The 27263-nt window shown below is 50.9% G+C and overlaps 2 protein-coding genes across 4 annotated transcripts in view; both read right to left on the minus strand.

Annotated features, from left to right (window-relative positions):
• Window positions 1-8080: 8080 nt before the first annotated feature.
• CEBPE (CCAAT enhancer binding protein epsilon) lies at window positions 8081-10270 on the minus strand. Its single transcript, XM_019429424.2, has 2 exons — window positions 9219-10270; window positions 8081-8592 (listed from the first exon to the last, which is right to left on the minus strand). Exons 1-2 carry the CDS (start codon window positions 9726-9728, stop codon window positions 8257-8259), a joined length of 846 nt encoding a protein of 281 aa, XP_019284969.1. The 5' UTR covers window positions 9729-10270; the 3' UTR covers window positions 8081-8256.
• Window positions 10271-14833: 4563 nt separating this feature from the next.
• The window catches only part of SLC7A8 (solute carrier family 7 member 8), a 51838-nt gene continuing 39408 nt past the window's right edge, over window positions 14834-27263 (minus strand). For all 3 annotated transcript variants that reach the window (XM_019429421.2, XM_019429422.2, XM_019429423.2), the window contains 6 exons: window positions 26550-26673; window positions 24988-25091; window positions 21145-21241; window positions 19249-19398; window positions 17468-17645; window positions 14834-16964 (listed from right to left, as the gene is read on the minus strand). In XM_019429421.2, the coding sequence (XP_019284966.1) occupies window positions 16801-16964; window positions 17468-17645; window positions 19249-19398; window positions 21145-21241; window positions 24988-25091; window positions 26550-26673 (817 nt within the window). In that variant the 3' untranslated portion in view covers window positions 14834-16800. The remainder of the gene's footprint in view (window positions 16965-17467; window positions 17646-19248; window positions 19399-21144; window positions 21242-24987; window positions 25092-26549; window positions 26674-27263) is intronic.

The following is a 27263-nucleotide window of genomic DNA, read 5'->3' on the forward strand; positions in this document are numbered from 1 at the left end:
TCCTGTTCCCCCCCACACCCTCCCGCTCTCCTTTCCTGCCTGCCTGGCTAATTCCTACCTCCCCTATAATTACTTCGGGAAGCCTTCCTTACTTAACACCTCCTGCCCAAATTCCACTCTCGCTCTGGGGAGGGGAGGAGGCCCACTTCACAGAAGGCCTCCCCTTCCCTCTCCTTCTATAATTGTTGGCTTAGCGGCACTCCCTCCGCATCCTGCACTCCTTCAAGGTAAGCCTGCTTCCTGGCTGGCTTTGTAGTCACAGCACTCAGCACAGTCCCGAGGGCCTAGTCATCCGTCTGTGTTGTGGATGAAGGAACAGAACCTAACCCCATTGTTTAACTTTTGAAGAAACAGGTCAGGGGTGAAATGACATAAAGCAACACTGCTAATTCCTGACAGGATGAGAGTTTCCAGAAGGGCCGCTGACTTCCTAGGGAGGCTGGATTTGATACTTTGACATGCCACAGCTGTGGCTGGAAAGGTGATTACAAGGGAGGCAGCCAAACGCTGGAGCCAAACCAACTCTGCCACTTTCTGCTTATGCAGCTTTGGCCCAGTGCCTCCGTGTTCCCATCTGCAAAAGGGGGGTGATTATACTTACCTGACAAGGCTGCTCTGAGGAGAAAGCAAAGATTTGTAAAGTGCTGAGAACAGTGTCCATGCTCATGGTAAATACGAAGTCACGTCAACAGTACATATTCCACAGACACTTCCAACTCAGTGGAGAGCTGTTCTGTTCTTATCAACATGTGTACAAATCTTTAGGGGACTCTTGTTCTTTTTCTAAGACAAACCCTATTCTGCACGGTATCAGACTCCCTCTTTTTCCTGGCAGGGCAGCCTATTTGGGGAAAACCCTTGTGGTGAGGCTTGGGGCAAGGGAGTCCAGGTCTGTGTGGCTTTCCGTTTTCCGGCCCCTCCGCAGCCGCTCCTGATGCTTTGCTGCCCCCTTATGGCCGCGCAGAGGAGGGGCACCCCCACCAGGGCCAGGGGGTCAGGCTAACTTCTTCACACACGCATGCAGAACTTCGTACCTTCCAGCAGAAACAGCACAAGAAACACCTCATGTTTCTTCTGCTGGAATACCTCTGTCCTGCCTTTGCCTGGCAAATTCCTCCCCATCCTCCTAGAGCCAGCTCAGAGGGTATCCGCCTGCTGAGTTTTTTCTTTACTCCCCCAGGCAGAGATGGTTTGCATAGCCCCTGTTCTCCAATAGCAGCTCTTGTGCATCTAGCACTTATTATATTCTCTTGACATTTATTTCTGTGCTTGTTCCCCTGCTAGACTGTGGGCAGGGGCTGAGTCTGATTTCGCCTGTGCCTCTTTGAAGAGGTGTGAAGTCGGCACAGAGGGATAATGGAGGTGGGAAGGTGGCTGGGAGGAAAGAGAGGAGGAAAGGAGAGAGGGTGAGAATAACAGTCATTGGAGCATTCCCTTTGTGCCCAGACATCTTCCAAGTACTTTAGACTCACACATTCCTTTTGGCAACCTTCCAGGGTACGTATTATTATAAATACCCCAATTTTACAACCGAGGCACGGCAAAATTAGGCAAAGTGAGTAGGTGGTGAGTGTGGGGTTTAACCCAAAATGCAATAGTGTTCTCAAGGGCATAGCATGATCGTGATCGATTGGAGGGGCAGGATGAGAAAGAGGGGGCAAGGAGAATAGGTGGAGATTGGAGGGAAGCAGCATAAGAAGAGGCTGAGGCATGGGAGAGGGTGGGGCAGATCCCAGAGGGGAAGAGGTGAGAAGAGGTTGCAGAGGGAGGAAATTAGAGACTGGGAGGGACGTGCTGAGGAGGAAGGGGAGGAAGGGAAGGCCAGCTAGGACGAGGGCGGGGTGTGGGAGAGGATGGGACTGAACAGAGGATGCCTTGGTGGTGGTGGTGCCTGTGTGGATGCTCTGTCCAGCACACTGACCTCTCAGTTCCTTCACTCTCCCATCTCTAACATTCTCCATTCCACCCTCACAAGCCACTCCCGGGAGCCTTATCATCACCAGAAACTGCAGCACCTATGAAATAACTGAATCAAACATCGTGCTGTCTGATATGATCTCCTTTCCTTACGGTTTGTTTGCTCAAGTAGGCTTACTGCAGCTGTTCTAGGGGCTCATGGAAGGACCGCTGGCCCTTCCTGTCTTTTCATCTTCGGCCTTGGGTTCCATGCTCATTACTAAATCCCTCCTTCGAAAGTACCCCCCGCTTCACTGTCTATCCTGTCCATCCTGCCTCCCAACATTTGACTTCTCTACCCTGGCCCCCAGAAGCTAAGGACCACAGAGGGAAATCACCCAGGAGAACAGTCTGTTGTCACTCCATTGTCATCATTGACTTCAGTGGAGGCATGCTCTCCAGTCAGAAATCTCAGTCCTCCTTCCTCTCATCACCTGAGGTCTTACACCTTGAAGCCTGCTTCTCAGAGCCTCCTGCTTCATCACTGACACTCACCTCTTCTCATGGTGAAAACAGACAGAACTGGCCACAGCCTGCTACATCCTACCTGTGCCTGTATCTGTGTCTGCTGCTGTCCCGCTGTCTCTTCTTTCTCCTTAGAGGAGAGGAAATGTCCACCTCCCTTGGGAGGTGGTTCCTGCCTCTGATGCTCTGGATCCCATCAGAGGGAGGTCGGGTCTCAGCCCCTCTCTGACTTGGTCTGTCCCCCAGCCACTGTGAGTGACCAGGAAGGGCCTGCCTGGGGCCTTGGCATACATTTCTCCATCTGCTGGGAACCCCTGCTCTTTGCCAGACCAACTCCTCACCTTTTAGAGATATCTGCATGTTACTTCCTTGAAGAAGCCTTGCCTGACCTTCACCTTTAAGTCAGGTGCCCTTGTTAACATCCGTCCCAGTTGCCCCTTTACTTTTGCCACATAGCACTGCCCATTTAGAATTATCAATTTATTTGTGATGTTATGTCTGGCCCCCTCATGAATCTGTAAGCTCCATGAGGGCAGGGACTATTCTCTTTGTGTATCCTGTAGCTTCTAGAACAAGCAAAGTGCCCAGCCTGGAGTAGGTGTTATAAGTATTCTTTGAGCAAATGAATACATGAATGGGTATGATGAGGAGACAGGAGGGATGTGAGGGGGAAGGAAGGATGGGGATGGGAGGTGAAGAGAGCAGATGGCCAGTGCAGGGAGAGGGTGGTAATGACAACGTGCAGAGGTGAGGCTGGGGATGGAGGGGAAAGGTAGGGAGGGGAGGACCAGGCAGAAGGCATCTCTGTGCTGGTGCTGGGCCTGAGTGAGGCTTCCCAGGAGCTCTGTCTCTTGGCCATGCTGCCTGAGAAGTTTGAAGGCAGAGCCAGTGGGCGGGGCTAGACTTTATCTTAGGGCGCAGTCCTAACCTCAGATGGTGACAGAGCGGGAGCTAGCAGGGGTTTTGCAAACCGTCCCGATTGCAGCAGGCCAGCAGTCTCGCTCTGGAGGGCGGGTGGGGCCTGGGCTTATCTCCCAAGTACAGTCCTAACCTCAGATGGTGACAAAGCGGGAGCTAGCAGGCGTTTTGCAAACCGTCCCGATTGCAGCAGGGTTGGATGGCCTGGCCAGGGGCAACAGTGCTAGGCGTGGGGGGCAACAGAGGGTTGGACAGTTTGGGGCTTCGGGTTGAACTTTGGCTTTTGGGGTGTGGGGGATCCATTCTACCTATGGCTTGCCTTCACCTACCTTAGATCTCTGTTTCTAAAACCACAGTGGGAGGCTATGGCTCTGTAGGTGGGGCTCTCCCTGTTAGGAAACCTGGCTTTTCCCAAGTCCTAGGACCCTTCTGCTACTTCCAGAAGTCAGAATTGACGGCCAGTTGCAGCCATTTTCCCACAATGTCCCCAGCAGGGTTGCCTCAGGGAATTTCTCATGAGCCAAGGAAGTTTCTATGGGGCTGGGCCTGCTTATAGCAGCAGCTGACAAAGGCCAGTCAGGAGTCCTGCCCAAGTCTAACCATTCCCACTTAGGAACAGTGTAGGCTGAGAGGAGAGGTCTGCTTGCCAGGGGCCAGCGAGGGTGACAGGAAGTGACTGGCCTGTCAGAGAGGAGGTGCACAGGCCCTCAGCCAGCCCTGGCTATTGTTGCCTCAGCATCTCCTATACAGCCCCCTGCATCCCAGAGCCCCCTCCCTGGCTGGCACAGGGTAGGGGTGGAGGTGAAGAGGCCCCTTTCCACCCCCACTACCCCAACCGGGATCTTGCAACACTGGGATGGGGGCCCTGGGGGCCCAGGCGTGTGGCAATCCATGGGGGGTGGGGTGGGGAGGTGTGCACTGAGCAGGGGAGCAGCTTTCACAAGCAGCCACTGCAGGACTGACCTTGGCTGCCTCACCTTGGGCAGCTTCCTCTCTCTTCCCGGTATCACCAAGTAGCCTTCCTTCACCTCAGCCGTTTCCCAGGGGCCTGAGGTCCTGTCTCTCAGCTCAGCACTCTCATCCCGGTCCCCAGTTCAGCTCATGAAAGAAAAGCAGGCCTGAGCCCACTGTGGAGGCTAAAGCAATGGGACGCATGTGTGTGCTGTTTGGACCTTGATTTGCTGGTTTCTTAAAGTCACCGCAGCCCAAGGATGAGCACTTCTTTCTGCCTCTTCTTTCCCTGAGGCAGCTCTGCTTTGGGGGGTGAGGGTGGGTTGGAGAAGGGGTTTGGGTGCTGGATGCTTGCTGTCTGTGACACCTCAGTTTCTTAGGGACTGTCCTGTCCCACAGAGGGAATGGGAAAGGGAGAGAGTCCTTTGCAATTCCATTCTAGACAGAGGGAGGTGTTTTCTTGTTTACCCCTTTCCTTCTTCTTTCCATTCAGCCAGCCTCACTTGGCTTGCTTTCTTTTTCTTGATCACCCAAACTTTAGAGCCTTCACCTTTTGCTCTCCCCTCTGCTCACCCTTCCACCCCAATTTGGCACATCTGCTCCTCCTTGAAATGTTTTAGGTTTCAACTCCAGTGTCACTTTCTCAGAGAAGCCTTCCTTGATCACCCCAGCTAAAATAACCTCCCTCCTAGGGCACCTGGGTGGCTCAGTCAGTTAAGTGTCTGACTTTGGCTCAGGTCATGATCTCGTGGTCTGTGAGTTCAAGCCCTGCATCGGGCTTTGTGCTGACAGCTCGGAGCCTGCTTCAGATTCTGTGTCTCCCTCTCTCTCTGCCCCTCCCCCACTTGTGCTCTGTCTCTCAAAAATGAATACATGTAAACAAAAAGTTTTTTTTTTAAATAAATAAAATAACCTCCCTCCCTGTTTATCCATTTGGTTTCCCCAAATGGAGGTATTAATGGATTGACTGAAGGGATTAAGGGAAAGTTGCAAGGAGAGATGAAGAAACTGGCTAGCTGCAGTGAGCGTCCATTACAGCCCCCAGGGCCATAAGGGCAGGGAGCCTGTGAAAGAGAGCCGAGGGCAGTACCTGTCCCCTACCGCAGAGAGGGTGCCCTCCTGCTGCTCTCCAACGTCCAGTCATGCCTGGAACACAGCAGGATGACTAAGGGTAGGGGGCACCTAGAAAGGCAAAGGAAGATAGTGCACTCGCTTGTTGTCCTTTTCTTCCTACTCCTTCAGTGAAGAGCTGGGTCTGTCTGGGTCACTACCGTGTTCTCAACACCCTGCAAGAGCCTGGCACAGGGACAGATGCTCAACAAATACTTGTTGAATAAGTTACTTTGGCCCAAACCAGAGGAGGTCAGGTTAGAAGCCTCATTCAGAAAGTGTGACCCCTGGCTATGTGTCATCCCCCTGGGATGTGATCTGCCAGAGCATTGGGGCATGCTCAACACTCCTTGTCACGCAGGCACCAGGTGTGTTCTTTTCTCACAGCGGCGCTGGGACCCTTCTCCAGCCCTGGTGCCAAGCACCTGCCCAGAGGATGGTGGACGGCTGGGCGGAGACCCAATTCAGAGCTGTGGGAAAGAAGCACGGAGTTGGTGCTGAACAACCCAGGTCCCATCACCCAGAACCTTGAAAATAAGTCAAGGGGCAGTGGTCTTGAGCTGAGAGGAGGAAATCCGGAGGTTGAGTCACTTACCATGTTCTGTACAAACCCCCCTTATGCAACCCCATCCCCCTGGGCTAAAAGGAAGGTGCGGGATTCTCCCGGACATCCACAGAGACTGGCGCCTCCCCCTTACAAACTCAGAAGGCCCCACGGCTGAGGAATAAACCAGCTATTGAGGTTCAGATCTGTCTGTGCAGACCAGATCTGTGGCAGTGGGATCCAGGGAGAGATGTAGGACAGGATGCCTGAGGGACACAGAGGCAAAGGCAGGAAAAGGGACCGAGTTCTGGGTGAGGCTGGCGTGCTGCCCATGGATGCCCAAGATGTAGGAAGTCTCTGCCCCTGGGGATGTGGAGATGAGGGGAAGGGAGAGAGAGGGAGAGACTGGGTTCCACCTGTCAGAAAGTTATTCCTTAATGTCTAACTTGGGCTTTCTCAGCAGTGGCCTACAAGTCACTGGCGGCCCAGGAGAGACTCTAGGCCCTATTGTGTCTTATGTCTCTCATGTGCCCATAATTCCTGGTTACTTATTGAAGGGACTCTCAGGCCCACCCTGTGTGCCTCTGTGGGGAGGGTGTGAGCAAGGAGTAGAGACAAGTGCCGTGTACTGACACAGCAAAGGGACTGAGAGAGCCTCAGGAGAATGTCTCTTATCCCCTCTGGCTTTATCTGTAAGATGTGGCTCGCACTATCTTGCTTGTCTGAGGCCAAAGCCCACCAGCCGATCTCTTGAGGTCTCTTCCAGCACCTCTTGAGATCTGTGATTTTTGTGGAGCTGTTTTTGATTCTGCCTCTAAGCAATCCTGTGACTCTGGCTAAGTCCCTTTCTCTTCCTGAGGCCTCAGTTTCCTCACCTACAAAATGAGAAGTTTAGATGAGATCCTGAGGTCCTTCCAGTTCTAGTAAAGTGGAATAATAACAACTATTCATCTCACCATGTGCCAGGCCCTGTTTATCTATGAACATAACAACACTGTGAGATGGGTATTAATCCTACTCCCATGGTACAGATGAGGAAATTGAGGCATAGAGGGAAGTCACTGGTTCAGGTCACACAGCTTGGAAGAACCGGAGGGAGATTCAACTGGAGCCTCTTAAGAGGGCTAGAGTTCTAGCAAGAAAGAATACTTTGCACAAAGGATTTTACTGGTAGAGGTGCCTGGGTGGCTCAGTCGGTTGAGTGTCCAACTTCAGCTCAGGTCACTATCTCACGGCTTGCAAGTCTGAGCCTGGCGTCAGGCTCTGTGCTGACAGTTTGGAACCTGGAGCCTGTTTCACATTCTGTGTCTCCCCCTCTCTCTGCCCCTCCCCTGCTCATGCGCATGCTTTGTTTCTCTCTCAAAAATAAATCAACATTAAACAACAACAACAACAACAACAACAACAACAACAAAACCAAGGGGTTTACTGACAGAGGTGATTGTTCTTGTCATTATCAACTTTCTTTCATACACACGGGTCTCAGGCCTTTCCCAACGGAGTCCTCCCCCAGGCACTCAGATTCTAGTGCTTTGGAGAACTCAAGCCCCAGGGAATGAGGGGCAAAGAGGGAATGGGTGGATAGGAGCCATGTTGGGGGGGGGGGCGCTGTCAGCCTGGTGGGCTCAAGCTGTGGAACTGGAGAGAAAAGATTGAGTCCTGGATTAAGAGCTAGGGGACCATAAATGTGGCAGAGCCATCTGGAAGCTGACAGGAGCTCCCGGACCTATATATCAAGGTGCTGGGGTCAGCAGGCCTAGACAGGGATTGGGAGGTGCTGGGATCCCCCCACAAGCCACAGAACTCTGTTAGGGAAACATCCAGAGGCTGTTCCAGGCCTGTGGGATTGCAGGGGTGGTGTGCCTTCATTATCCAGAAGGATAGAGTGGGTTGGGCTAGGGGCAGGGGGAGAGCGGAGCAGAGTGACAGACACGCAGCTTGGCCATGTGGTGTGTCAGGGGAGAGCTGTGGGCAGTGTATCTGTATTCTTGGATATTCATTTGTGCATGGAACCGAGAGGTATACAGACCCAGCCATATGCATTCCCTGCCCTTGAGGCCCCCATGCCACACATGCAACCCCCCCCCCCCCCCCCGCCGGCCGCCGGAGAAGGCCAAGTCCCAGTGTGCAGGCCCATTACTGAGTCATAGTGCAATTTTATTCAGCCATAGAATCATCATGCTGGGGTCTGCCCTCCTCCCTTGCCACCCGCTGCCATTTGTCCATGGTCTATGTCTCAGGCTCAACCTGTGAGGGCTCTAGGGCCCCAGCAGGGTCAGGCCAGGGCTGGTGTCACAGTCTGCCAGCTGGGCTCAGCTGCAGCCCCCCACGCCCTTGATGAGGTTGGCAGCCTCGGGGATCTGGCGGAAGAGGTTTCGGAGGGTGTCCAGCTCCTGGGTCAGCTGCTCCACGCGGCTGCGGAGGCGCTCGTTCTCTGCCATGTACTCCAGCACCTTCTGTTGCGTCTCCAGGATGCGCCTCTTGGCCTTGTCCCTGCTCTTGCGCACAGCAATGTTGTTCCGCTCCCGCCGAAGCCGGTACTCCAGGCTGTCCTTGTTCACCGCCTTCTTGCCTTTGTGTGAGGGGCCAGCTGGGGATGGCGCCTTGAGGAGGGGGCTGCAGGGGGGTGCGGCGGCGGCCACAGGGGCCTGGAGGGGACACAGAAGGACCAGAGGTGAGGCTCTGGCCAGGAAGCAGAGTGGAGGCAGGGCAGGAATCCCAGCAGCACAGGCACACTTGGGCGTCAAAGAGATACGGGATCCAGAGCCAGCTTTTGGCTCTCAGTGAGAACAGCCACTGCCCTGCCGCATGCAGAGGGTCCCCCGCTCTGACCAAAACTTCCTTTCATGTTCCCACAGGGTCTGAGGACACTTTCCTTCAGTCTCTCTCGAGTCTCTAGTCCTACGACCAGTAGGTGTTTTCTCTTCTAGAAGCAGGTGGCAGAGAAACAAGAGGAAAGGGCTGATGGGCAGCAGAGAAGCTGGTGGGACCTGAGGTCAGGGCAGGTCGGCTGGCCACAGGGGCTGCAGGACACACTGGGTTCCAACCATACGGTGGGGTCTAGGATAAGCGTGAATTCACAGAGAAGCAAAGAGGGGTCCTGGTCGGGGGGGAGGGCATGGTGGTGAGCACAGAGGGCTTTGGGCTGGGTCAGTTCCACACAGCAACATCAAACATAGACTCGTTAGTGTAAGCAGGGAGCTCAGAGTCCTGCACCAGCACGGGCCTCTCTCCAGCTCCCGGGTGCCAGGGACGGGATTTGACCTGCTCTTACCTTGAGGACGCGCAGGGGCTGGCTGGGCGCTGCCAGGGCTGGGGGCAGGTGCATGGCCGTCTGCCCACAGTGTGCTACTTGGTACTGCAGAGGATTGTAGCCACCACGGCTGGCCCCTCGGCTGCCCTCTGGTCCCCGGGGCTCCTCCTTCACGGCCACAGCCCTGGGGTCGTAGCTCCCTGGGCTGCTGTAGATGCCAGGCCCCAGTGCCTTCCTGTCAGGGCCGAAGGTATGTGGCGGGTAGGCGAAGGGCCGTGGGTCGGGCGGCAGGTAGTGGGGGAAGGCAGGGGTTCCAGGTCCCTTAAGCCCTCTGGCCTCAGGTGCTGGCTTCACAGTGAAGAGGTCAGAGAGGAGCTGTTCCTCCCCAGACTCGATGTAGGCGGAGAGGTCGATGGAGGCCTCATGCTCACACATGTCCCCCAGCTCTCCAGGCCCCGCTCTGCCCCCTGAGAACTCGAGTGGCTGCTGGCCAGCCCGGGGCTCACACTCGTAGTAGGTCCCGTGGGACATGGCCGGCCCGCCCCCTCAGCTCCCCGCCCCTGCAGCCCTGCTCTTGGGGCACCCTCTGGGATGCTCGACCTGCCCTCTCCCTATCTCCCCCTGCCCTAGATCTGCCCTAGATCTGCCTTCTCCGGACTCCTCTGTCACCCACTCTTGTGTGGCCTCTCTCCTCCCTCCTCTGCTGTTTCCTTTTCCTTCCTCTGTAGTCAATGCCTCTTTTCTCTTCCCTTTTTTCCTCCTCTCTCCTTGGGGTGACTCAGGGAGGGGCAGGGCGCACCCCGGAGGAAGGGATGCAGGGCTTAGAGAAAGGGGGCCCCTGGCCTATTTAGCAGTTGGGAGCACTCTTTGGTCAGGGTCCAAGCCAGGGTTCTCAGACGCCTGGGAGCTGATGCTTCTGGGAATGCCTCCCCCCTCCCTGTTGAGTCCAGGGGATTCCAGAGTCCTCCCTGAGGGCAACACCTCACTCTGAGTGTCCTCCTCCCTCCGACTTCTAAAAAGTTCTGTGCAGATGAGGTGCCAAGTCAGAATGAACAGAGAAAACCCTCTGCCAGTGCCGACCCCAGCCGGATCTGAGCTCCTCCCTTGACACGCCTCCCTCTCTGCCCCCCGCCCCCCCAACCCAGCGCTGGGCTCCACCTACCCCCAGGGGGAGTCAGTTCCTTTTGTAGCCCCACCTCCCAGGGCATTCTCTTGGGTACAGGCCAGGGGGTGTTGTTTGAGGGGTTTATGAAGTAGTGACAGGTTCTGGGACCAAGCCTGCACTGTGGTGCAGAGCATTTGCTAGGTTTTTGTGCAATAGCCCGAACCCTCTTATGTTTCCAGCCCTGGGTAGCCCTTGCAGCCTGGCACTATCCCTGACTGCCAAGGCTTGGCTGAGGCACCTGCTCAGGACTTGGGCCCCGTGCCCCAGACTCAGGCAGGCTGCCGACCCAGGAGCCGACAGCTGCACTCCTCCGGTGACTCCAGTGCTCTCTCTTCCAGCTGCCCTGCACTGCTAGAGCCTCAGACTGGCACTGTGCCCCCACCCCCCCCATCTGGTCCTGGGGCTCTGCCCTGTTTCCTGTGCCTTGTGCCACAGGGCTCAGGCACTCACTGCAGCTCGGTTTGCTGTCTTTCCTTCTGCATAGCCGTTCTCTGACCTCGCTGCGTGTCTCTTGGGTCCACTTCCTCTTGCAAGTCTTGAGAAGACTTCTCTTTTTGTCATCACCTCTTCCTGGGACTCTGTTGCAGGGTTTCCAGGAGAAGCCCAACCTCGGCACGTTTTCTCTCATGCTGAGCCCCCTCTCCCTTCCCTTTTCTTTTTGCTCTGGGAACTCCCCACTCTCTCCTGTTAGAGGTATTGCAGTTGCTCTGTGTTTACCTATTGAATTTCTCCTACAAAAGGGACTATAGGTCCAGAAAAGGAAAGGACACAGAAATGTGTCACCAACACTTTTATCACCAGCAGATGCTGTGAGTACCCTCTGGAGGCCAGAAGGTTTGATAAGTAGGGTACATGAAGGGCCAGGGCAAATGCAGAGGGGATATGTGTGGCATTGAACATTAAAATAAAGTATGCAAATGTAGACATGGCTGCCTACCCGTCAGGCTAGTTAGCATCTTCCTTCCTCCCTCCCATCTCCAAGGGCACAGCTTAAGGTACTTCCTCTGAAAGCCCTGTCCTGGCATGGGGAGATCTGCGTGTATCCTGGAGACAAATCTCAGGGACAAGATGGGGAGATTTCTATCTGATCTCCTTTTCAAAGGACCTTGGGTCAAACAGGTACCAGAGCTGAAGTACTTCTGTTTGGCAGGAGTGCCTCTGTTGACCACCAGGTGGCAATGTTGGTCCAGAATTCAGGACTTGAGGGGTTGCTGTGGTCAGGCATCCGGGGGCCGACAGAGGGCAGCCTCCCACAGCCATGACAAGGGCAAGCAGCAGCTGGGCCCCCAGAAGGAGGAAGAAGAATCACGGCGGGGTGGGGGCTTGCAGTGTAGTTACCGGGAGGGTGGGTAGGCTGAGAGGACTGGGCCCAGGGCCTTGTCTTAATGAAGAGAAATTCTAGCCCTCTCCGACTTTGGAATAGTGATGATGGCTAAGGCCTGGCATTTTCTGGGGTTATGCTTTTTTGATCATTGAAACATTTACTTTTCCATGCTGACCATTTCCCTGTGAGTTAAGGGGGAAGGTAAGCAAGACAGAGGGTATTTTTATCTCTGCCTTATAAAAGAGGAAAACAAGGCTGAAAGGCCAAACCTCCCAAGGTCACACAAGGATGCAGTATTGGTCCTGGGGGATAGGGCGGTAGGCTAGTTCTTAAAACCCCCAGGCAAGAAGGGGTGTGGAAATGGGGAGCTGTGTGACTCAGAGAGCCATGTTTGCCCTCAGTCAGCCCTCCTGGGGGGAGCGAGAGACCGTGTCAGTAACCAGTAGCCAGTGAAGGGGGGGCGGGGGAGGGGGCGCTGGAGGAAGCAGGGAAGTGTGCAAATAGAGCAGGCAGGAAATGAGAAAGGCTGGGGCCAGTAGGAGATAAGTGATCTCCGTCTCTCACCTCCCAGGCTGGTGGCTGACGTTGCTGGAGTACTGACATCAGTGTTTCCCAGTAACCGAGGGGCTTGGTGGTGGGGGTGGGGCAGGTTGCATTCTGGATGTCCCTGCAGGGGAGGAGTGGGTACTGGACAGGAACAGGGGAGGGGAGGGCAGTGCCAGCTAAGAGCAGAGGGCTTCTTGGATTCCATGGAGTTACTCAGGAGTGGAAAGAAGCCTCCTTGGCCAGCAGGATCATTTCCTCCTGTGCTGCTTCAGTTGCTACCTGTTTGCATTAACTGAAACAATGCATGATATATTATCTTAGTGACTTTGTAACAGGCCTCAGTTCAAAAGTCACCTCCTTCACCAGGTCCTTCCAACAGGGAGGCAGCCAAACATGGCAGTCAAGTGTCAGAGAGAACTGGGCTTACATCCTGCCTCTGTCACTTCCCAGCTGGGGGGCCTCAGGCAGGTTACTTAATCTTACTTGTAAAATGGCAGTAGTAAAGTCTACTTTGCTGGATTGTTTAATTACTTTGAATAAGATAATGTATAGAGAGCAACTTATCAGTAAATGTTCAATCTTCTTCTGCCCTTCCTCTGACCACCTCTTGTGGTTTATCTGTGTCTCCTAAGTAGACAAACTATCTGTAGCCTCATCCGATGCCTTAACTTGACAGGTATTTTGGGGCATGTAGGCACCAGGCACCATACAGGTTCTGGGGATCTGGCGGACTCAGCTCGAAGTCCACCTGGTGTGGGCAGTCAGCCATGCCTGAAAGTGCACATGTACATGTCATGTGCCTTCTTTCCGTCATAGACTATTTGCTCCTTGAGGGTAAGGTCAGATCCACTTTTTGGACTTCTTCAGCTGACCATATTGCCTGAATTATAATTAGTAGAGGTGGATTGTCAAGTATGAATATTTTCATGGAGTCAGCGGGACTAAGTATTTGAAATCTGTGCTGATTTGGAAAATTCAGGAGTAAGTTTGCTATTCTCATAGCATATAACAAACCCCTTGGACACGATGGTTCTAAGATATGTTGTGTGACTAACAAATGAATGCTCAAGCAGCTATGATTTCAGTGACCCCCAAAGTCCCTAAGGTCAGAGCATCTGAATTCCTACCATTAAAGTGACTGACAGGGTTAAGACAGGGTAAAAGCCCAGGTTAAAAATAAATGCATGTTGCCCAGGAGGAGACTACATTTTCCCATTTGACCAGGTTAAAAAGGTCAGCAAATGTCACCTTAGGGGGATGGTGGTAGTGGATAGGAACAAGTGTCTCCACAGGGTGAGAGGGGACTGGGAAGGGCCAGACTTGCTGGAATGAGGCAACATGGAGAATATACTGGCAGCCATGGAAAGGAAAAGTATGTGTATTGGGGCAGAGGGGGTTCAAAAGGGTGGATTTGAGTCCTGGAGAGAAGCCTCTTGCACAAGACTGGCCTCTGCCCAGTTTTGCCCTTGCTCTCTGGGGACAACCTTGGGCTGGGAGATTGAAGGACTCTTTGAGAATAGGTTTAATCCTTTTTTTTTTTTTCTTCTTTTCCTTTTCTCTAAAAGTGCTATATAGGTTAAGTGACTTGCCCAAGGACACAAGCTGTTTAGTGGCTGCTGACCTGGGACTCAGAGCCAAGCATCTGTACCCCTGTGACTGGCACACCTCCAGTCTGAGTCTAGAAGAAATGCCAGCCATAAATGAGGAGTGTTGGGGCCAGGCCAGGACTGGGAGTAGAGGCATCTTGCCTGCCTGTGTCCTCACGTGTCCTAGATGGTAGAGGGTGATGTCTTAATAACACCCTCCCCTGCGCATGTCTGCCAGAAGTACTGGCTCTGGAGTAATGCAGCCCCAGGACAGGCAGCTGGGAGGCTGCCCACAAAGGAGGCACTCCAAGCAAGGACTGGGCCTAATCCCATCAACTTCCTCCAGCAATTAACTCAAAGCACGAGGCGAACTTGTTCCTACTGTACCTGCTCCCTCCTCTGTCCTCACTCAGCAGCCTTCCTAGTCTTCTAACTAGACACGGTCCTCTCAATCTGCTCTGTGCAGCTGAGGGGGACTGTGTCTCACCTCCTAGTCCCTCCTGTCAAACCCCTTGTATCTGGCTGGGTCTTTTCCTAAGTCTCCCTGGCATCTCTCCACAAGCTCAGCCTGTCCCTTCCTTTCCCACCTGGTGCCAGCTGTCCTGGTGCCAGAAGCCTTTGCTGATCCGGCCTTGGGGAACCACCCTGCCTTTGCCTCCCTCCACTCAACTTAGTGCTGTCTGTCATCCATGTCCCCAACTGGGCAGTGAGGAGGTTCTTCTTCCCAGCTAGTTTGTGGGCTCTCGGTAAAGTAGGAACTTTAACACTTTCTGATTTTACTGAAGCAATGAGAAAGTTTTTGGTTCAAAACGAGAGGGAGTTAAAACAACAACAACAACAACAACAACAACAACAACAAACCCAAAGAGGTGGTATTTGTACTGGCACTGAGTCCCTGGAACAGAGCAAGGGCCATTCTGGGGTGAAGCTGGCAACCAAAGCATCCTCATGAGATAGGAAACACCTGGGGACTTTGTTTCAGAAGATCACTGAGTTATTACCACCAACAACTTCATTTCCATTTAAAATTTTATTACATCAAAAGAAAAAACAACAACAAAAAACAAAAAACCCTCCACAAAACGAACTCTAACCCTCAACCAACTCAAAGACAGAAGATTATTATCCAGGTATAACTAAGGCCCTCCCCCCACCCCAAACAACCTTACATTAAAAAATCCAAAAGAAATAGAAATACCAGCTTCAAAAATATTTATCCAAAAAAGTAAGGCATTCACTTTATGAAACAAACAAACAAATCAACCCCAACAATTAAAAGAGGGATGGAGGTTGGAGGAATGAGAACAGAGAACAGGAGGACGGTTCCCTGACCCTTGAGGGGCCAGCCCTATCCTGCCCTCCACTTGGAAGGGACCAGAACTCAAACCAAACCTGGCAGCTCACCAATGGGGGGTCAGGCAGGCCAGGTGGGGAGTTGGTGGAGCCAAGCAAGCCAGGAGCACTCCCCACGTGTTCTAGTCTAAGCAGATGGTACAGGGAGGTAGGAAAGAGGGGATCCTGCTTTGCGATGAAAAGATCCTAGTCCTTAGCACAGCAAGTGTGGCAGGAAGGGCAAACATGGTGGCCTTCCTCTGGAGTGCAGGGAAAGGCAGCCTCTGCCCACAGGATGGCCAGAAGTCCACATACCATAGAGAATGTATCTCCAAAATGGGTACCTTCTGCCACTGTCCTTTCATCCTGTCTTGGAGGCTGTCTAAAGACAGGCAGTGGTGGGACCAAAAAAGGGGGGTATCTGAGTAGGGGGAGGAGGGATGAACTAGCCTTCAGAAGACACTCTCTCCCCAAATAGTCTTCCAGCTTATGGGATGGGCGCTTCTGAGGGGTGGGTGGGAAAGCACCCTCCATTCCAGGAAGGCTTTTCATACCAGGTCTATCCTGACGGTTAGAAATCAGGGAGTATTTTTAGGTCCAGTTCTTGGATGGGAGGTGACTTAAGGCTGATTTGGCTTGGGTTTCAGGCCTGAAGGGCTTGGGGAGCCTTCACATTGGTTGGTCCCAGAGCCAAGCCAGAGAGGAGGAAAAGGACATGATGGGGGTGCCAGCAGTGGGCATGTTGGGGGCATGGCTGCAGGGATAATGGAGTGACTGCTTCTTCTCGTGGGAGTAGGGAGGGAAGAGGAGCTGAGCAGCTTTGCCATCAAGAGAAAAATGTCCACTACACTGAAAACAAGAAGACTTTCTGGCTTCAGGAAGCTTTGGCACCAAATGGGGGTCAGGATGCAGGAGACAGGGGCAGGGCTGGGTTTCTGCAATTTGAGCCTTTCCCAATCTCTTCCACAGGCCTGGCTTGGGGTTAGGAGGAGGGGGCAGTTCTCCTGCTCATTGGTCCTTAGCTCAGTAGGAAGGTGGTGTCCCGACAGGAACCTTGCTCTAGCCAGGGAGCCCAAGCTGGGGTGGGGGGAGGTACCTGGGGAGGGGGAGAGGAGAGAACAGAGGGAAGCATCTCTCTGATTTCTTGGGTTCCTAGTGAAGGGAGAGGGATATGGGTCTCTCCAGTTGACCTTTAAAGATGACAGATTTGCTTGAGTCTGTCCCTCCCCAAAAGACTCACTGTTGCTTCCACTTCTCTGAGCAGAGGCCTCCCTTGGGCTCAGGAATGGGGAGGGAAGGCAGTACTGAACTGGGCTCCTGAGGAGACAAGTGAGGGTTTGAGCCCCCAGGGCGGTGCAGGAAGGCCCTGTAGGATACCCCCAGCAGCTCCTCTCTCCTCCCACTGCTTGGAGCAAACCCTCACAAGGGTTTTGGACATAGGCCCTGGTGGTAAGAAACTGGTTCTTTGGGTACAAATGTCAGTGTCTTTGTTTATAGTTTTTTACACCCACACCCAGGTCCTGCCCCTGCTTGACAGAAGCAGAGGGGTGTGTGTGTGTGTGTGTGTGTGTTGGGGTGGGACCTAGCCCGGGAAGGAGGGCAAAAAGGGGGTGTAGGAAGAAGAAGCCAGTTGAGAGGGGATGGTGGTCCTCAGGGCTGGGACTGCTCCGAGTCCTTGTCCTTGCAGGCAGTGGGTTGGTAGATGGGCTGCCGCTGTTCTTCTGTGTCCTCATTCAGCTCCTCTGTCCCTGAGCCCCCCTCCACCTCGGGGTACACAACCACACACATCTTCTGGCTCACCAGGGTTAGCAGCTCTATGGGAGGTTACACAGAACAGGTCAGTGCTGAGCATCCCATCAACACAGCCAACCAGGCTATGGCCCTGCCCAGATCTCCTGCCCCAGATGTAGACTCAGCAGAGCTGCCAACACCTTCAGGAGACTTCCATTCCAGGAGACAGCCACCTTACCACCTCCTCTGTCTCTGGGAAGCCTGTTTGTTGGCTGCCCATTCCCATAAAAGCCTTAGTCCTGCACCTTCCCTACACTTGCTGACCACCAGTTCCAGGGTCTTCCCTGGCCTCTACCTCAGGCAGCTCCTGCAGGATGGCTGTCAAGTTGCCTATTTTCTTATAGGTCTAAGGTCTGTGTGCAAACCTCAGCTGTTCTCCCCTCCTCAGAGGTTTCTGGGAAGGCACCCACCCTTTCTCATCCTGTCTTCTTCTACGGAGCTCTGTGGACCAGCCTAGGACTCCTGACCAGGAGACCCAGTCCAGACCAGAAGGCCCTCTATCCATCCAGCGCCCTCAACAACTCACCAATGAAGTTATTGAAACACTTGGGCTTGTGTTGCCAGTAAACACCCAGGAAATAGACGGGCACTCCTGTCAGCATGATGGCCAGGCCAGTGCCACACACCACAGGCTCCGACAACAGGCTAAAGATCAGCAGGAAGGCCCAGAACAACAAGTAGATGATGGGGAACAGCAGGTTGATCTGTGGAGCAGAGGTGCTGTTAGCTGTGTGGACCCCAGGGGCCCCAGGATCAGGGCATCCTCCTTCTTCTCAACCTATAGGGAGGCATCTTTGAGGGCAAAGGGTAGACTTCACTCAGCTCTGTGGCTTCCACACCCTTAGGCCTGACAGATCAAGTGCTATGTCAACAAATGTTGGTGAACTTGGGTAGTGGGATAGGAATAGGAGAGGGGAACTAGGGAAGGAATGATTTTCACTGGATCTTCTCTTCTGGGAAGGATGAAACAACACCTTGTCATCCATGCCATGTGTTTGTGGCAATAATAGAAGCCCATGGGGATCGATAAGCTTGCTGGTATATTGGTATATATTTGCTGAGGTCCTAGGGTGGAGGAGAAGTGGAGGAATGAGGGAGAGGAAAGAAGGAACTGGCCTGGATATGTCAGGTTCCTTACCCTTGCCCGGTTCTAGGCAGGGCCCTCATCTGGGCACCATGTGGGCAAATGTCCATCCCTCTCAATGTGAAAGATCTAATCCCAGGATCAGTCTCAATGTGTCTCTCTCAAGCCATTTGAGAAGATAAATCTGCCAAGGTCCAAGAAATCAGGAAACCTACCATAGTATAAGACAGTCAGGGGCCTCAGTTTTTTCAAAAAGAAGCATCAGCTCTATGGGCTTCATCTTATCTGGTTGGCCACAGGTGGGAGTTCCCAGTAGAGTCTTCTTCAAGACTCTAGATTCAGCTGCCTTTCTCTTCCCTGTCATCTCTTCTCAGAGGGTATGAAAGGGTTGGGGGAGGGATGGGTTATTCTATGTTGTCATCCTAGCAGGCTTTCTAAGAGTGGTAGGAAAGTGGTGGTGGAAAACAGATGTCAAGAGCTGGAATTCCTCAGCTGGAAGAATCTTCTGGAAGGATCTAGTCTTCTCTGTTTCTAGAATAGGATTGTTCAAATAGCTCAGGGATATACTCTATTCTTCCAATTTGCAGGAGAACCCAGAGTGCTCTCACATATTTTTTTCTGAGCAACCCCATTCATTCCCACCACACAATTATCTCTTGTAGCCATCAATAGGTTCACCAAGCACCCTACTACCTATAGGGCCCTAGTAGTTTAACAAGAGAGGCACATGGAGGGTTGGGGTGGACTGGGAAGCTTCAGGGAAGAGGAGGAACTTGAGGCCTATGTGGAAAATGGTTAGGATTTGGATAGGCAGATGGGAGAAGGAAACTCATTCTGGGATGGAGACATAGCTCAAGTAAACTCAGCTATCTGGAGGGATAAGGAGGAGACTGGACAGATCAGCAGATTCAGGGAAATGTTGGAGAGATAAGGGAGTCTGGAAAAATCAACTGGAGTTTATAAGAGTCATAGGAAACAAAGAAATGACCTGATGAAAGTACATTTAATCTAACTTATTCTTCCAGCTGCAATTTGTTCTGGTCCTGTCTCCAGTGGAAAATGGAAATGGCTGCCCCATTTATACATAACCCTTGCTTCCCAGAGGGTCTGCTACCATCATAGAAATTATGATCTGTGGTCAGCAGCTGATAACAAGGTGATTTAAAAATCTGGGCTGCAGCTAGAACCAGTAGAGGAGATGGAGGGGGTCCCAAGGGCAGCACCTTGATAGGGCGGGGGATGTCAGGCTTCTTCCAGCGAAGAACTATCTGTCCAGCAATTGTGACTCCATAGAAGAGGTAGTTGATGAAGCCCACGTAGTTGATGAGTGTGTACATATCACTGGTGACCAGCATCAGCAGGGTTGAGATGCACTGTAGAGAATGGGAGAAACTCATCAGTAATCAGAAAGATATTTGGACACTGGAGGAGCTATTTACAGGTCAGGGGACTGTTCTGCCTCTAGGAAGACAACACCATTTTATGATGAATGTCTCAAAATTGAGACTTTACAGCATCCCCTAGTCACCCTGGCCATTGCTAACACCTTCGTTGCCAGTAAGTTCTTTCTTATTGCAGGAGTGATAATAAAAATATTTAAGCACTGGTATGGCATGGGCACTAACCAATCAGAACAGATACTGGCTGTAAACAACTGGATTGGCCACACTGGCGACAGTGGCTCTCGGTCTGCCCTGGTCTCATTTATATTTCTTCCTTGGTTGTAGCTCAAGCTGTTTTTTTTTGTTTTTGTTTTTGTTTTTTTTTTTGAGTCCCTTAGGGAAGATTGTTAACTGCAGATTAAAGCTTTATTCTTACCCTCAATCTCTTCTCCTGAGTCATTATCCTCCCCCCCCCCCCCCGCCCGCCCCGCTTTTTTAAATATCACAGTTTTATAACAATCCCAGCCAAAAAAAACAAAAAAAAAAAAAAAAAAAAAAAACTGTTTATAACAGTTATAAAGCACTTCGAGCCCTGTTCTTAGTGTTCTACAAATATTAACCCATCTAACTCTCATAACAGCCCCATGAGGTTTTCTTGACAGAGTCCACTTTCCAACTTCAAAATCATCTCAGTGGCTCTCTCAGAACCATGTTCTGCCCCTTTGTTAATTTGTTAAGGCCAAGAGAAGGTTCAGTTCTCTTGTAAGATCTGATGGTGAAAATAATCTAGAAGATTTTAACAGGCAAATAAACCAGATTCTGACTATACTTGCCTTGCAGTCACAGGACTTCACCAATGGCTCAAACTGGAAACAAGTCTGTGGGTCACTGGGAGCACTAGGTGGTCTCTAGGCACCTTTCACAGCTAACCAATCAGATGGCCTTCATCCTGTATCTGAACATTCTGAAACTCCCCTCATGTTGTACAATGTTTCCACTTGACTCCTGAGAACTCTATTATCCTGGTCTAACTGCTTCTCTGATGGAACAAAATCATTTTTAATACTGTATTCAGGATACAGAAAGAAAAAAAAAATAACTCAAAAGACTCAGTGGGGACAAGTCTTTGCTCTTTCTTTTTACCCCTCCAAATGACTCTACTCGGGGCCATTTTGCCCTCATTTCTTCCCTGTCCCAAGTTTCCTTTTCTTCATTTTCAGTTACTAGTCTTCCTTTCTTTATGATTTTCTTATTTGGTGTACCTACGCATAACACTGAATTTGTTTCAGTCATGTTTTCCAAGAGATAGGCAGAGCTTCCTGGGGTAAGAAGATTGAGGGGAGTGCTGGGAGTGTGCAGCAATTGGTTAGGAGCAGGGGCCCAAAGCTGCAACTCCGTGAGCAGCAGGTGTAGGGGAAAGCCAAGAAAGGAGAAGTTTCTTTATGAGGCTGTAGAGTCATGAGACAGTCCCTTCAGTCTGACCCAAAAGGATGGGAGAATAGAAATGAGCCAGGATGAGAGCCTGAAGGTGTTTCATGACTCAGGGTTTTTCCTTGTTCTTTCTCTTGATATTCACAAAGCCCACTCATGCCATTTGCCAGATTATCTAAGACCCAGTGAAACCTAGGAGCAGGCCAGAGGGGGACAGGGGTGTGTGGGGGAAGTGTGAGCTCCCAGCTCAAATCAAGTGCTAAGAGAAAGGGTGTATATAGGACTGGCAGAAGGAGGGGCCCTTACTGTGAAGAGCAAGGCTGGGATTGGAGTGCAGCGCTTCACATGGATCATGGCCAACACACTGGGAAGGTGGCCTTCCCTGGCTCCAGCAAAGAATAGCCTGGTAGAAAGAAAAGGAAGTCAGCCTGGGATGGCCCATGGACCACCTAAGGAAGGTCCCTCCCCAGCCCAGTCTCCCTCATCCATGCCTACCTTCTGCTCACACAGGAGCATCTTCCCCACCCCAACCAGGTACCCACCTTCCCATGCACACTCCAGCCCACTTGTCACAGGACCCACGTTCACAAGTGCAGGTGCAGGCAGACCAAAGGCAGCCAGTGGATAATGGATGGATTCTGGGTGCATGGAGACCCCGAGTATGGTCTGAGTGGTTTGGGGTTACTGATGATTGTGCCTTCACTTTGCGGGCCTCATAATGCTTTAATCCCTCTAAAAATGTGCTTCCCCCATTCTCGAGGGATACAGGTTCTCTGATACATGGGAACTGAACTGTCTGTCCATGGAAAACCTTAAAAACACTGATATCCTAGTCAAGAAGTAGTTGCTACTTTGGGGGTGGAGAATGGGTGGTAGACCAGAAAGGGAAACTTGGGTGATACATGGAAATATTTTATATCTCATTTTGGGTGGTGCTTACATGGCTGTCTACATCTTTCAAAACTCATCAATCTGAACACTTACATCTGTGTATTTTATTGTATTGTACATATTGTATTTTATTATACCTAAAAATTTATATATCCTTAAGCTACTTTTTCTATTCCCCAAAAAGCCATCCTAAGGAAATGAATAATGAGTTAGTAAAAGGTATGTATACAAAGATACTCTAATGATAAAAAAGATTGGAAATATCCTAAATGCCCAAAAGTAAGAGATTGATTACATAAATTATGGTGTATCTATTAATATGGAATATTTTACAGTCATAATAATGTTAAAAAAATTGATCACATGAGAACATGCTCACAATACAATGTCAAATGGTAAAAGCAAGATAGAAAACTGTATGGTTCCATACAGTATGGTTCCAATTAATTTAGAAATTATGGACATGTAAAAACATACCAACTGATTATCTCTGGGTGATAGGATTATGAGTAATTTTAATTATCTTCCTTAGACTTTATTAAAAAATTAATTTCTAAAATAGACAAGGAATTTATAATTGGAATAAAAATTATTTTTTAAACTTTTTAAAAATTAAACTTTTTTGGGGAGAGAATTGTAGATTCACAGTCAGTTGGAATAAATAATACAGAGAGATCCTAGGTATCCACCCTGTTTCTACTGGTAACATACTGCCAAACTATAGTACAATATCACGGTCAGGCTACTGATGTCTAAAAATTAATTAAAATTTGTTTAATGTTTATTTAATTTTTGAGAGAGAGAGAGAGAGAATGAGCAGGGGAGGGGCAGAGAGAGAGGGAGACACAGAATCCAAAGCAGGCTCCAAGATCTCAGCACAGAGCCCAATACGGGGCTCGAACCCACAAACTGTGAGCCAAAGTCAGACACTTAACCGAATGATCCACCCAGGTGCCCCTAAAAGTTAATTTAAAAAAATGTTTATTTATTAAAAAAATTTTTAATGTTTATTTTTGAGAGAGAGAGATATAGCATGAGTGGGGGAGGGACAAAGACAGTGGGGAACACAGGATCTGAAGCAGACTCTGTGCTGAGAGCAGAGAGCCCAATGTGGGTCTCAAATTCATGAACTGTGAGATCATGACCTGAGCTGAAGTCAGACTCAACCGACTGAGCTACCCAGGTGCCCTAAAAGTTTATTTTTAAAAAGAGAAGGTTTAACATAAGGGAACGCTTCTTCTCTGTCCCTTTTCTGAGAGAAAAGAATACAAGAAGCTGTTGGGAGTCATTTACATATTAGTGCGGATTAGCTTTTTCTTTTCTCTAGAATTTTGTAGGGAGAAAGAAACACCTAGAGGTTGGAGGAAGGGGATGGTGTAATGGGGACAGAAAGGACAGAATCAGCATGCTAGGTGTTCTGAAAAAAACTGTCACTTACATTGTAATTTGTGTGTGAGGGGGATGGAGCTAACAGCAGCAGTTTGGTAGAAGTGTGGGAGTCCATTATGGCCCCAAGTACCCATGTGCATCACCATCAGCTGCCATCATCAACCTCCTAGGCCACTGTCACTAGTTTCATGCAGCCACACAATATCGCCCCTCTACGGTGCAGCCTCATGCACCCAACTGAGCCACAGGTGCTCTGTGGGCCTCATCATGCACATAGCCAGGGCTCTGCATTCACATCCCTCCTCCACATGCAGCCAGGACCATGTGTAACTGTCCAGGTCCAACAGCATTTTCAAGTGTCAAGTTCACAAGAGACAATTCTTGCCCAGCTAGCTGACAACAGAAGAGACAATGACATTAAGCATGACACACGCCACACACACTCCTATTCCTCAGGAAGGATCATCCTCTCCATACACTAAACACAAAAGAATAAGAGAGAGCAGGGAAGGAGGGGGAAGGAAGGAAGGAACTGGAAAGATGAGCAGAGGAGGCCTGGTAGGTGAGCTGTGCCTCTGAATCAGAGGTCTCACACACCAGGGCCACTGTGTCCTGCATGCATACACAGCTATACCACATGCACGCAGACCACTGCTTGGCCTGCCTGAGGGACAAACCCCACTCTAAAGTGACTATAGCCAGTCACTCTCCTTCCAATAGATCTCAGAGAGCCTCATGGGTCACTGCTCTTCCACTGCTCGCCCTCGGTTGAGGCCTCCAGGTGGCCACTGCTCCTGTGTAATACGCACACGAGGTTGCTGTGGGTGAGTCTCATAGGGTCCTGGGGTAAAGAGGATACCTACACTCCCTCTTCCCTGCCCTGGATCCTGAAAACATGGTACTCCTTTGACATTTCATGAGAACTCCTCCCTGATGGGATAGGTGGCTTTGGAAGCAGCTAAACCCAGGGACACCACTTTTACTGTATCTTTTCAGTAGAACTGTGCCCTAGGGGCAGGGAACTTTCTAAGAAAACTGGGAGAACCCCTAGAACCACACCAATGGAAACTATCCAGTGTCTGCCGGCCTCAATAGCCCATTCCGGAGATAGTAAGAAGAGACACTGAGGAGGGGCCAGATTCCTAGAGGTGTGGAGGCAGGAGCTAGGGCTTCCTGGACCCACTTGAACTTCTGGCTTCCCTGAGAATTTGGGAGTTTGGGGCATGGCTTTGGACAAATGCTTTCCTTTAGCTCTTCCACATTTCTCTTACTTCACACACTCTGCCCTAGTCTCCTGAGCGACCATGAGAAGGCTGCCCATAGCCACATGTCTGTTGAGCAAGGAGAAGCTGCAGGGCACTCAGAGATGATCCATCCCACCTATGGGCTGGTCCCAGAACTTCCATGAGACACCAGCCCAGAAGCCCCAGGCCCATGCTCCTCCTGGTCCCTTGTAGAGTGGGGTTCCTTTCTAGCCAGCATAGCCTGTTTCTAGTCAAGTAGCAAAGGGGCTCTGAGGCTGCAGCTGAGACACTGTCCTGCTGCCAGTCACAGTACTCAGACCTAGGACTGCATCAGGTGGCCTGGGACCTCCTCAGCCCTGGGCTCCTACTGAAATGAGGTGGGATGGGGCTTCTCGCCACTACATGTGAAGCCACACACATCGCAGGTAACCACGTGAGCAGCACACACCCCTCTGCATCCAAGCTGACACACATCTGCCCTTATGTGAGCAATCACCCCCTACCAGGTCACCACCCAGGTGCCCACACAGACCCCTGCTGATGGAGACAAATACCCCACATATACACAGAGCAATAAGCATAGCAGAATGGCCCCTGGTCCAGGAAAGGCCTGGACAACACTCACCGGGAAGAGGTGAAGAGAGACCCATTTACTCCGCCAAATGTGGACAGGGCAACAGAAATGGGCATGATCCAGGCCATGACCCCTAGGAGCTTCTCTCCAAAAGTCTGGGAGAGAAAACAAGGGGGTGAGCAGAAAAGGAGAGGTTACAACCCTCCACTTGTACATCATTCTTGGGAATGCTCCCTCCCATCTCTACCCTTGCTGAGTCTCTCTGACTAGGGTCCTGAGGGGAGGGTTGCAGGCCCCAGGCCCCTTCTGCACCACACCGCCACTTCCCTTCCCATGTTGATCACCACACAGTGGGCATTTAATCAGTGTTTTGGGCTATTAACTGAAGGAGACAGTGCATGGTGGTAATAATAATACTAATAATAACAACAACAACAACAATGACAATGATGTGGTAACATTTGTTTTCCTTGTCTTATGGATGAGAAAACTAAGGCACAAACTGAGATCACAAACCCAGAAAGTGGAGGGCCAGGACTAGAAGCCAGCTGTGTGAATCTGGGCCTCATGTGCATTATACACGAGTGAAGACAGGCAGGCCCAACAGTTTGGAGCTCTGAGACCTTGAACAAGGTCCTTAATTTTTGAGCCTCAGTTTTCCCATCTGTAAAACAGAAATGGATCCTAATTCATAGAATGAGAATTTCTAAATTTATAGAAATAATATGCTAAGAAGGGAAAAATGATAACAAGCCACTACATAGGCTGAGAAAGAAAAGACAGTGAAGCTACAGAATAGTCTTCATATATTGAAGGAATATAAAATGTCAGGGGACTAGCCTTTTCTGTTTTCTGAGCCAAGTACACATTCAATTTCTAGCACATTATGGGGGAGGGGTTGTTTAGAGTAGATGTCCTGCTGGGTTAGGCTGGTTGGTGGTCATGGAAACAGGCTACCACTGAAGGACCTCTTTCTTTACAGTCCTCTGAGATAAGCCATGTGATGACAGCTTGGCAGGGTGGCATCCAGGCCCAGGTGAAGCCAGGTGAGGGAACGGCATGGCTCCCAGGTCTTTCCTGGATATCAAAGACCCCAGTGCCTTGGATCTACATGATCTCTTTCCCCAAAAAGCACAAACCATTCCTACTTTCTGACTATTTACTGGCACACACTTTTCCCTGATGAGGGAAGGAATCAGGCTGCATGATTTCCCGAGGAAGAAATGAAGGCAGAGAGAAATGGTGTCTTCTGCTAGATTATATCTTTCTGAGGAGGAGCCTGCCTCCTTTATATGATCATCACATTTAGAGTTTAAAATGCCCCAGATCAGGAGTTAGCAAACTTTTTCCGTAAAGGGTCAGATAGTAAGTAATTTGGCTTTGCAGGCCATACAGTGTTTGTGGCAACTAGACAACTCTGCCGTTTTTGCTGTTGTAGGTACAACACGGCTGTCAGTTTGCTCCTAGGCACTTGAAGATGTGGTTTCTGCCCTGAGTACTTGGGTTGACTTCCAATTCCACAAATCCATGGATCAGGGAAAAGTGAGTGGGGCTAATCAGGCAAGTCTATGTCAACATTCCTGGTTTGAAGGACTGTGAGTTTGATTTCTTACCACAGCGACTGCGTTTGATGCCAGCAGCTCCTGAGGGGACATTGCAGTGACATAAGCGACATTGGCAAAGACATACACAAATGTGACCAGTGGGATGGAGATGAAGATGGCTCTGGGAAGGTTCCTGTAGAGGGAGAGGAGGTGAGAGGGGGAAGGCCTGGCACCTGGGACCACCTGCCTTGTGATGGGATCTGGGGAGTGCCTTTTGTCTTTCTGCACACAGCTGACTTTGCAGTGCAGCTGACTTTACACTTTTCTGTGATGCTCCCTCTCCCTGGGGGGGGGGGGGTGGATTTGTCTCAATATGGGCAGGACAATTTAAAGGAAATGAAACAGCATAGGCTGGGAATATGCTCCATACTGTTGGTCCCTTCCTGATTGGAATCTCCATGATGTACCTCTCTCCCCTGCCTCAAGACACAAAGACCCTCCTGTCCCAAGACAGGTAAATAAGATGTCTGGAGGCCTCTCAGGGCACATTTCATCCTCTAAGGCAGTGGTGTTTCCTCAGCCCTGTTTCAACTTTTTAATCTGCTCTGGGACCGTCATGGCATCATTTTTCTCCTCCTGGCAGGGTGTATGGCAAATGGTTAAAGTTCCTAGGAAATAACTCTTTCTTTAAAATAGACCAGGTCATGGTCAGATGGGGCTGGAGGTGGAGAAGTGGCCAGGGGACACCTGGCTCCCTTTTCCTAGTAGCAGGTGCCATGACCT

Source organism: Panthera pardus, unplaced genomic scaffold (genome assembly GCF_024362965.1).
Source record: "Panthera pardus isolate Hobbes unplaced genomic scaffold, ASM2436296v1 HiC_scaffold_24, whole genome shotgun sequence".
Classification (NCBI taxonomy): domain Eukaryota; kingdom Metazoa; phylum Chordata; class Mammalia; order Carnivora; family Felidae; genus Panthera; species Panthera pardus.

Bases quoted from the DNA above. Each gene is read 5' to 3' on its own strand.
- CEBPE (XM_019429424.2), bottom strand. From the start codon at position 9,728: ATGTCCCACGGGACCTACTACGAGTGTGAGCCCCGGGCTGGCCAGCAG. The intron at 8,593-9,218 runs GTAAGAGCAGGT...TGTCCCCTCCAG, and splicing joins AGCCCCTGCGCGTCCTCAAG to GCCCCTGTGGCCGCCGCCGC.